The sequence below is a fragment of the Helicoverpa armigera genome, chromosome 3 (assembly GCF_030705265.1).
Source record: "Helicoverpa armigera isolate CAAS_96S chromosome 3, ASM3070526v1, whole genome shotgun sequence".
Taxonomy (NCBI): domain Eukaryota; kingdom Metazoa; phylum Arthropoda; class Insecta; order Lepidoptera; family Noctuidae; genus Helicoverpa; species Helicoverpa armigera.
The window spans coordinates 6,642,683-6,654,481 of record NC_087122.1 but is presented as its reverse complement, the minus strand read 5'-3'; the positions used below and the strand labels follow the sequence as shown (position 1 = coordinate 6,654,481).

General features: G+C 35.0%; 1 protein-coding gene across 1 annotated transcript in view; it reads right to left on the bottom strand.

Moving 5' to 3' along the window:
- Positions 1–329: 329 nt before the first annotated feature.
- Positions 330–11,799, bottom strand: part of Roc2 (Regulator of cullins 2) — a 47,568-nt gene continuing 36,098 nt past the window's right edge. Inside the window, exon 2 of the mRNA XM_021331706.3 lies at positions 330–585. Coding sequence (XP_021187381.1) covers positions 404–585 — 182 coding nt within the window. The 3' untranslated portion in view covers positions 330–403. The remainder of the gene's footprint in view (positions 586–11,799) is intronic.

Genomic DNA, 11,799 nt, shown 5'->3' with positions numbered 1-11,799 from the left:
TTATAAAACAGATTTACTTTTTGCTCCGATGACCTATGAAACGCATTTCATCAATCAATTACTTATTGGTTATAAGTCGAACAGTAGGACCTTTTACGTACGTTATCAAACTGATGGCTTTGCCCAATAAACTGACCTTAATAGTATTTTTTATGTCGCACAAGCTTGTTTAATGGTTCACTTCGTGACTCGTTTGCAGTCTTGATTATCATAAACGTGGAGTCAAATAGTAATGACATTGTCGGCAATGAGTAGGTACCTACTTCCTCACATCAAACATCCCTCCACTAGTTTGTAATTCTATCTGTAATGTAAATAATTAAAACTGCTTTTGAGATTATTAGCTCGCTTTATTTTGAAATCTTACATGTAAGATGTTGTTCACTTCTTGATTAGATGGAAGTTACTTCCCCATGCGCTGTATGGACCACTCCTGCTGGCACAGAGGACAGCGGTTGTTCTGCTTCACCCACAGCGACATGCAGCAGAAGTGGAAACTGTGGTTGCACTCGCCCCACACCACCACGCAGTCTTGCTTGCCGTATGAATCCTTCTTGCTCTCACCCTGGCACCGAAGACACGCGTCTGCGGAAAAAACAGATAAGCTTAACAAACATGTTCTATAATATTATTTTTAAAGTCACGAAGACGGATGATGCTAGACATTCTTTCCCGCGTTTAGCCAAATATTTTTGCATGGCAATCCATAAACGTTATGAAGTACTTAGGTACCTACAAACTGTAAGGACCGTTACACTCTGTATAATTAATCGTCTACGGTGTGACGCGGTAATCGCTTCTTATTGATAAGACTTTTAGCTTTGTATTTTATGCAGGCAGTTGAACGAACTACAATTGTTAGTAAGTTTTGAGAATTCTGAAATTCTCTAATATTTCTTTATTGAGTTCATCAATGAGCGTTCGGTAGAAAAATCTATGTGTAGATAGGAAGGTGCTGTAATTTTCAATACATTTTTGTTGCAAATTTTTGTCCTTATGTCTTCTTCCTATGTGATATGGGATATCGTATATTGCTTGCCCGATGCGCTAAGCTAGAGCCAAGCTGACGAATGTGGATAAGACGATCTTATCTGGCGGGTACATACAAGTTGCAACACTAGTGTAATCTAGCCACACAGCCAGCTCAAAGCTCAATTATTGCAGACCGTTATATAATAGATTGCGACTCGTACGTCGTTAATTGAGGAACATAAATGCTGGTATTATTACAAGACCGAGGCCATATAGCTTCGCGTCACTATTTTTTCAGCCCTTGGCATATATGTGCCATAAGTATACGTTATTAATATGGAATTTAAAAGAGAAGCATACCAGTAATTGCAATAATTGCTATGGAAATATTTCACGGAATAACGACTTTTCCTATAAGTAAATGACGGACTGCGCAGTTTTTGAAACAAGCTTTTTTACTGCAGGGGAGCGAAGCAATACCTACAGATATTTATCGAATACCAAAAACGAACACGAAAATCATCAAAGTTCGTTCGTTCGTTCACTGGCTCATAAAAAATGATATAATCACAGGAAAACCGAATGAATAAATTTGTTTATTTTTAGAGAAATGGTTTTTCTATTTTAAGTCACGAGAATCAAAACTTTCCACTTTCTAAGAATGACAAACTTACAGTAGATGATCACGGTACAACCTTATAACAGATACATACATTAATTAAAGATTACTATGAATATATTAATTTGAGTGCGTCGGAAACTCGTTCGTCGACACTTGACGTCATGTAGCACTTTTTGTTTATGTCACATATTCATTTAAATAACGAATTGTGGAATGCCTGAGGCGTGACGTGGCGTGGCCATAAAGCTTCCGTATTCGAGAAGAGATCGATAATAATCCCAGCAGTAATAAATCCATATTCATGCCAGCGTTAAGAATAAAATTAATATCCGAGGCACAAAACCGCATAAAGATAGATGTTCTTAAGCCGCAGGTTGTTCTGTGTAACTAACTAATCTACACCGGAATTATTAAGGTTTAAGAAGAAACTACGCTGTTGTTTCATTAAACAAGTACAAGTACATAGCTATGCAAACAAATTAAAAAGCAAATATTATACAGTAGGCATATGACGCGATTGACGACAACGATATCACGTGAGTAGAAATTTCAAAAACAAATACTCAAGTATGTTTTAAAAATTTTAAAATTGTAAGCAAGCATTTTTAGTTACAAGATTTTTTGCGCCAATCATAATTCACACTGTTTTATTGCCATCAATATTAATTAACGTCGTAAACGTTATTAATCACAGGTGGTACAGTAATCGCAGTACAAATATGTATATTATGACGGCAGCCTGAAGAATAAACAAGGCGAGCACGTTGTACTGCAGCAACATGATCCTGACGTGATGTGTCAGTGTTCCAGCTTACCACACAATTACCTGTCACGTGGTAACACTTGCATTTTGCATGACTTGTTCTCAAATTATGTATATTTTTGACAAAGAACTTGCAAAGGTGTGGCCAAGGTTAAAAAACTTATTAAAAATGCATAAACGTGAGAAATGTGAATTTTAATTAATCCTTCTTTTATTAATTAATCTATAACCAATCTCGTGCAAAATTACCTTTTGCTCACACGAGGTACCTAATCTAAAAAATCGTTATTTTTAAAATGTCAAATCCAAAGTTCAAGGCTAACATGGTTACTTGTTCTGTTAATATAATGTTATCATATCAATACAATGTTGATATCACTTTTTTCAATAGGTGTGTTTACTATTTATATGAACATTTATCTGTAGGATAATCTAAATATTAGACATTCACTTAAACTTTTTGTGGGAGTGTCAAGTCAAGAGGAACGCAGGCGGAAATGTGGCCAAACTCGATATTTTAGTGCAAATAAAAATTCTGTAGACAAACAAGCAAGCCTTTCCTTCTTCCTATGTACACATCATAATATTGACAAATGATGCCAACGGGAAATGCGTCAAGCGACTTCCTCAGACGGATACGAATTTCGAAAATATGTAGAACATAAACTTGAGTTCAGTTTTGCGTTGTGTCATATCTTAACCATTCACACCAACCCTGTAGATGCTGTTGTAATTTTCAGCCCAGCGACAAAAAAAAGGTGCTGTTGTAATATTAGAAAGAGCTTCAGAAGAAACCAGTTTAAGTCAGTAAAAGTCCGAATGTCCCTTTTGCTGCACTCATAGCGAACATTCATTTTAAATAAAAATATCCCTATAGAAAGCGTTTAATATTGCCATTTATTTTATTATATTAATTTAGCCAAACTGATGTAATCTAAAAACGGCTCTGACGTTAAAATACTTTGAACATTATGAAATTGTGTGAAAAACTACGGAAAATATTACGAGTAAGGTCAGTACATAAATACTTATCAACATAAAAAAACGCAAAGATGAAGTAGTGTTTCTATATCTAGACACTTATTAGAATCACATGAATTATAATTTATGTAATTATATTCAACAGATTCAGGTAATCACAATCATACCAGCAATTCTATTTATATGGCCATGATCTGAGAACCGTTCGCTGGCACTTGAATAAGATATTAAGATTTTATTTGGAAGTGGTCTTCACCAGTAATATTCAATTTATATTCGACACTTATATTCACATTTATTGCCTACCTTTATTGGCAATAAATATGCAATATGTGCCGACTGCAATGTCATTGAGTAAATCGGAAACTTTCCATAGTCCATCAAGATGCATTGATTTAGATAAATACGATACCTACAATTTATAGGAAACCCATTGACTGAGGCTAGGTAACAATATTTCAATTGACAAATAAATTGATGTGGTATTCCAAAGGTTAGGTATGTGACTTCAGTGACAAGTAGATGATTCAATTTCACGAGTTTTTTACATAGCTGTTCACAGAACACGTGAAATTGAGGGGTGTGGTGTACCCACAATGAACCTAACACGACGACCAATAAATTACAATTTAGGCGACACCGCCCCCAATCAACTTCAATCACGGCGAGCAGCTGCGCGGACGCACGTTTACCCGATTTGCGATATTGACCTTTATTCTTATATGCGAATAACATTGGTACAAACATGTAGCAAGTACGCAGTTCTATTGGGTACCTTTTGTTCATGATTTTGCATGTGGGACGAGTTCGTATTCAATCTAGATTTACCTATGTATTTTTTAAAATAATTGTGCCCAGAGAGAGAAACTAGAAATTCGCCACAGGGTAGATTTGTCTATGGTTTGGAAAGATTTTGGTTTTTGCTTTAAAACTAAAATGAATTAATGGCGTTTTTTGGTAGTATTGATACGTAAGTTTTAGATAGATATGGGAAAATTTTAGCAATTTTAGATTTCTGAAAGAAGTCACGCGCTGGCCCATGATGTCATTGTCGGGGTCGAATATTGAAGAAATTAATTGAAACAACATTTGTATTTGTTCAGTTACCAAATATGTACGGGACATAGAGAAGTATGACATCAAAATACTAGGAACTAAAAAGCGCACGTTTAAACAACTTAAACATGGGACAATACAAATAGCCGACGGAAGCGTTAATTGAAAAAACCTACATATCATGACAGGCACTTTGGTTGGAGAAACGATATCTACAACTCATAATAGGCTAGTTTCCTAAAAAATAATAATTAGTCCGTCTTGTAGATTGTCCAAAATTAAGCGATACGTATTTTTTCTTTTTTAAATTGGATCAGAACTTGTTAAGATATAGCGTGTTAAAGTTGAGTGTGACGTCACAAGTTGCTACAATTTTCAGGACACTGTGACGTAAAAGGCAACGTAAAAAATTAGGAGTGGGGACTCCTAATTTTTGAAGTGTATTATCTTTGTCATTTTATGTTTAATTAAAAAAAGAAAAAATGCGTATCCAATATTTTTTGATTATCTAAAAAGCGGACTAAATATTATTTCATTATTTCGACCCTGGACACTACCCTATTACGGATACGAATAAAATCGGAAGTATGTATAAACGGACGAAAAATCTTGTCAGTTGTGTGGTAGCTTTACTAAGTATTAATTTTGTATGATATAATTATTTGTTGGGTCCTTGCCTAATGTAAAATACTAGGTTGAGTTACTAACAGCTCGAAAAACCAGAACAAAACCTAAAGCTTGTATGACAATGACTTGCACTTCCTAAAGTTTCATACACTGCCACAATATGTTAGCTGAACTCATCAACCGAGTGACTCGCAATTCTTTTAGCATTACCAATCTTGTTATTATGGTGAACCATCTAGTGATACCTACCATTATTATGAGAATTAGATTTTTTGTTAGTACCACAACCATTCCTAATTAGTACAATTATGTACCTACGTTGCGTATTATTGCCAAGACCTACATGACGATGGTATTTTTGATATTATTTTGTGGCAAAAAGGTGCGGTTCTATATTGGATGCTTTTTTATCAACAGTCATGGAAATTACAGATCTGATGAATATCATAAGACCGCATTAGAATTGTTTAATCCAAGTCGTTAAAAATTATTTCGTTAAAGAAGCAATTTGATTTCATTCATTATTAACATCTTAATATAGAAAGCGTGGTGTTAGCTAAAACAGCATGTCGTAATTATTCAACCAGGAAAATGCTGACAGGATCTCATAATTTCAATACTTGTACACTTGTTAGGCAGAAATAAGTATTCATAATACCAAATTAACAAAGCTGGATTTCAATATAAATTATAAAAGAACTCAACGTGGTAAATGTCATGTTTTGTATCTTTAGTCAGGAAAAGTATATATTTGTCAGCAAAATGTTTGGTCGTACGATACAGCCGAAGTCAAATGCAGACGCAGTGCAATAGATAATGAAGGCTGCATAACGAAGTGCGAGTGTTGGTTGCAACTGTTGCAAGCTAGCACGCTGTTTACATGCGTCTATCAGCACGTGGAGCAGCTTTTACAATCTCATTGTCTAGGAACAATGATATGGCTTAAGTAAATATTATGGTGTGCTCCTCTGTTAATTTGTTTACATAGTACCTGTGTTATTATTTTTTACATTATTGTTTATCATTTGATTGTGGTTGATTCATCTTTACGCTTAATCAAGGCGAAATACAAGTTCAGGGTTTTTTAGTTACATAGTTATTGTATCACTGTGTGTTGTCGTGTATATTGTATGTTAGGGAATTTTTGTATCTTATTGTCTATTGGGGTGTTGCAGTCCATCAACATCAACATTGGCTCCTTTTAAAGAGTAACCACAATGTACAGTTACTAAAAAATGGACTAATTTTACAAGTTACAAACAGATATCGCAGGCCAGTTTCAGTACATATTAGCAGCCGTGGAAATTACATTTTCAGTATGAAAATTTTACCAACAGTGACTCTTTACAGGCAATGTCAATGTATTGATGCAAGCGCCGTGGTTCAAGTCTCGTCGGCATAGTTTTCTCTAGAATATTCTTTGGCCGATTCGCGTGTGCCAGATGTATTGCCATTCGCGCGCAAAAGGTGATTGCTCCCTTGAATCCCGTGCTCTCTTACACGTAGCTAAGAAATCAACTATGGGGACATTTAAAAATAACATCGGTTGATGCGTGGGCGCATTCACGCATGACTCTATGTATTAATTGAACAAAGACATGTAATAGACTGTTACTCATTAATGTCAACTGGAAAGTTTTACTAACCTATTTTTCAGGATAAATTGGGATGTGTGAAGCATCTATCAAAATTACAAAGGTTGCCCTCCCTGGTTTACTTAGCCAAATAGAAATGTATCGTGTGCCCAATACATACTTCTTAGTGAATATCAACAAGACCTAGATGTATTTTCAGGTCTCGTTTAAAAAAAACTGTTTCTGACAAATAATAAAAGTTACAGTCTAGATAGCCAGTAGTAATCGTGAACTAGGTTACTTTCGTTAGGCTATCTGCCGTTGTGTGAGTAGCTATTATGACGTCATTTAGCGCGTAACAGACGTGATTAATGCTTTTACAAACAGATTATCTATTGCTTATCACAGTTTACTTTTGAAATACCCCTTTAGATTTTTTACAAAGAACATTTTACAAGAAAAATATTTTGCATTAAACGTAGGTGATACCTATTTAAACAACGACGAGTAGCCTTTTCACTGAAAGGCTTTTTTTATCACGACTGACGCACGACATAATTATATTGCACCGACATGAATTTACATGCAGTTACACGTAGGACGCATAATTTACATTTATCCTGGTTTAACCGAGGGAATAGGAAAAAACACTTCATAATATGCAGTAAAATATTTGAATTAAATTCGTTTATTTAACTTTTAGCATTGTAGAAAAAACTAAAAGAAAATCAGTTTGGAAAGAACCAGTTTTCAGCTGCTTTTAATTTTTTTACAGTAGGTACGAGATTTTTGTGTCCTTGTTTTAGACTTTAGACGAATACTATAGTACACCTTTCGAGTGCTGCCGCACTATGAACTAACACATGCGCACACACAAGCCTGTGGTGGTGTAGAAAAGGCGCCTCGATTTACACTTTCACACACCCACGAACTTCTATGCATACTTCACATGTGTGCGTGACTGACGTATACATATTACAAAACATTTAAAACGTGTGGGTGTTGCATGCTAGTGTTCGTTACCCGATTCAGGTTCGGCAGCGGTAATGAACCTTTCTGAAACAGGCCAGGCTCATTCAGAAAATAGCGTGAAAACAATACGACCAAGTAAGCAAACATTAAAAAATACTTATACAGTAACTGACAAAAAACGATGCAAAATAATGTTATGTTTAATTATTTTTAGTTGTTTTCTTAAAAAGATCATTTGTGGCAACCAATAACAACCAAGGACGCGCATGGTCTAAACGTTTCAAAAAAATGTTTACGGCCCCTGTAGCGTACTCTTTTCTCCAGTACTTTTCCATCAGTACCTTGGTGCATACGCTGAGGTCGCCACTCACGCTGCGTTTTATTGCGGATTGGTAGAAATAGAAACAATGCAATTTTATTGTAGGTAATTAAGATTTACGACATAATATTTTTTTAATGCAATAAAAAATATTGTTACAGCCTCCTTGTATTGACTAAACAATCATTTTTTGCAACAATCGCAGTGTTATATCGTATCTTTAACGTTCCGTTCCCGTTAGAAATGCCACGACCTGTATTTTGAACGACAAATATAGAATTGCCTCACTCACACACATTGAAATTAATGAAACTCACTTGCTGAATACGATTGACTTACGACTTTCGAGCCATACGGTGATTATGGAGACTGTGCTGAATATTATTTTTATAAAAATATTTTTGGAACATAACGGAAGATGTATTCTTTAAATAACAACTTCCTGTATAAGTCATCAATACAACTCGGATTAACTCCGCGAGCGTTCCCCGAACATTCTTTGGTCAGTTATCATCTCAGCGAGATATAATTTATGTCCAGACTTTATCATGATAAAATAACTGTTCATACGGCTGTATTAATATAACAATATTTTATTTAAACCTTTCTCAGAAAGGATGCACTTACATTTGTTTAATTTTCTCGAACAATTCAAAAGACATTCTTATGATCATAAAGTACATTTATAAATACGCAAGTGAAGAAGATTCTATGTAGGCTGTGTTACTAATTTTAATGAGAAAGTTCAATAATTTTAATGACGCTTGGATCAAGAAACCGTTACTGAAGGGACTTATTCCGTCGCCATAAAAAAGGATTAATAAAATGCTTTATGGTAATCAGTATTCCGGTTGATGGCGCCACCTACGGCCGAGTTCGTGCGTGATCGATGCAGCTCATTACAGCACTCGGATTTTCTGTACACCGTACCTACTTACTTTTACCTTTACGTCTGCATAATTCTGGGAGTGGAATGCGAATACATACATAAAATGTAATTAAACGTTTATGCATAATAAAACGATAAATTTCGCGTCGCCATTCCTCTTACAATGCTTGCGGAAAGATTCATCGGTTAAGTCGTAACTTTTACAGTAAAAAACTTAACAGTCATGCATGAACCATTATGATTTGGTGGTGGTGTTTTGGCTGACAAATGATGACCATCTAATGACCGCTACTGCTACATACTCATCTTAAATTTTTCCATTATCTTTTCCTATGACTTATGAATCACTTTGATGTAAGAGCAAACTCATAAAATTAGGGAGGATGAACTTTGGTCGTTCTTTGAATTTTTATGGTTCCAACCAGTTCCAACATTTGGTAGGTCTACATACATCACAATTCTCAACTACTGGCATAAAGTACGATAGTTGCGATTCAAAAATACGAAATTACAGTATTTTAATCCATGTTAATTAATAAACTGTCACATCGCAAACTGTTGTTTAGCCTACTTAAATAAAATTGAATCCGGCTCGATTCTGACGCACTTACGGGTATTTAATTTCAAGTAATTACAGCAAATATGTTTTTTATTTCTTCTTTTATTTATCGGCATGGGTATGGCGACAGTATTCTGTAATCAAAAGCTGCAACTACAAATAAGGTATGTTTATCTCGACAGCTTAAAAATAATCATGCATGCGTCACAAAAACGTAGGCTTTTGTTTTTGAATGAATTATGAGAATTTTCCCAAACTCTGACATCAAAAACTCTACATTGCCAACTTTCTTGAGTATTTTAATTCTGAAAATCATTTTTGGGTTTACGTCGGGGTCGAAGACATAATATGTATGTAATTTTAATTATGTATATGTGATGTTTTAGAGATCAACAGGATCATAGCAGACCGGCTTAATTTAAAACATGTCATGCTATATTGCGATTCGGCGCTTGTATAGTATTTACGATAGTTATGAGTTGACTGTACCCGCAAATAATTAATGTGAGAAAAATATTAATTATTATAGAAACAAAAAGATGTGATGACTTTTATAATGCATAATAATACACTTTCACACGAAGCACGATGGTGGATGTCAAACCAAGAACTAATAATAGAAATATTACGTAGCTGTTATATTTGGGTTTGGAGGTTTCCACGGTTTACTAACAACTTGTTTGCGTGCTACCAACTGTTCAAGACTTTACAATGTTAATTGGCTTTTCACGAGCATATTTGAACAGTTTTATCATTAGGATCTTCTAAAACAACCATGCCAGTGAAACTTATTTTGTATTTGCGCTATAATATTTCCGAAAAGTGCTTTGAGGCTGTTAATTGTAATTTCAAGCATGTCATGTTGGTACAGTTAGAATCGGATAAAACAAAACGTGCTTGTTTTCGCAAATCACGTCGTAGTATTTCCTTTATGGCAATGTATACGTCCAGGAATTCGAAAGCAAATCTAGAAACGTGTAGGATTCCTAACTACACCGCGAGCTAAACGGAACCTGCACTATAAATAGGAAACATTTTATACAACTCGTGTGGGAATTAATTCATAGGACACTGCGCCACTCTACAAGTACTATTATTACTTAATCTATGCACATAATAATAAGATCCGACATACGTAGGAACAGTCGTATACTGATGTAAGTACTGGCCGAAGCATAGAATATTTAATGATTATGCATCAAAAATGTTCAATACGAGGTACACTTGATTATTAGTACCGTCTTATAAACATCTTATATCCTCGGACGGACTGACATAGATATACTTGGCAAATCCCCCTAAAATATCATTACGCTACGTCTCAACATGACATGATAAGGGCTATGATTCACACGTGTATTTTTAAACATCTGAATCATGAATAGTAAAATAAGTGGGATTTACATTGCGCAGTACATTATTCTATACTTTTTCAAGGGTTCTACATGTAAGATAACAGATTGAGGAGGGTCAGTATTGCATCATTAATACTGATGATTGTATAAGGAAATGTTAGGTGCTTCAGACAGGTGTCATTGCTTTATTAATTAACAAAGTATAAAAAGTGGGTATCACCTGGTGATAAACTATTATAATTGCTAATTAACAACAATAAGATATTTCATTATCAGGAGTTTATACCCATTTCATTTCACAATATAACTAATGCAATTCTGATCGAGTTGCATTTGCTCTTGGTCTCATATTTGCTCCATGAGGATTTTTTTAATAAGATATTGTTGTTCATAACAAGATTGGTGACCCTAGCAGAGGGTGTGTTCAGTTTGACCTCCGTAACCCTCAGCGCTTCGGCAAGGTCGGCTGGGCGGCTGCCCCGCTCAAACTTGCTCTCAAGTGAGCAACATCAGACACTCATTCACGACGAATTATATATTAAATTACATAACCATGTTGGGCTTCGTCTATCATTTCCATTCAATTGCTTGTAACAAAACTGTTAACTTTGTAGTTCTGTTGTATTATGAACGGTTATTTTTTTTTCACTTGCCTGTGAGTTATTAAACCCCATAAATGTGAATATGGGTAACCTTTACGTAATCAATACATTATTCATTGTCAGTAACGTGTGTTCCTGTACATTGGAAATTACAACCTTCGATTTTTAATTAAAAGAACATCAGTCGTGCAGTTTATAGTTTGTTTTCAATAATTCAATAGCTAGGTCAGGTAAAGGACTATCGATTGGCCTAGATACTGTGTTGTCGACCCGACTGCAATACCTGCTAATACTAAACACTGAACCACAGTAACGAGTGATTTTCTAGAAACGTGGACATTACACAACGGTACCACTGTCTACAATAATACGAAACGAAGTAATCAAGTTTCATTGAAGAATAACTTCAAGTTGAATCAATGAAAGACAAGCTTCACTGGCTGAAAATGAAAGCTAATTTTAGGAGCTAAATTATTTCAGTTACTATGCGACTGTCGTAATTTTCACC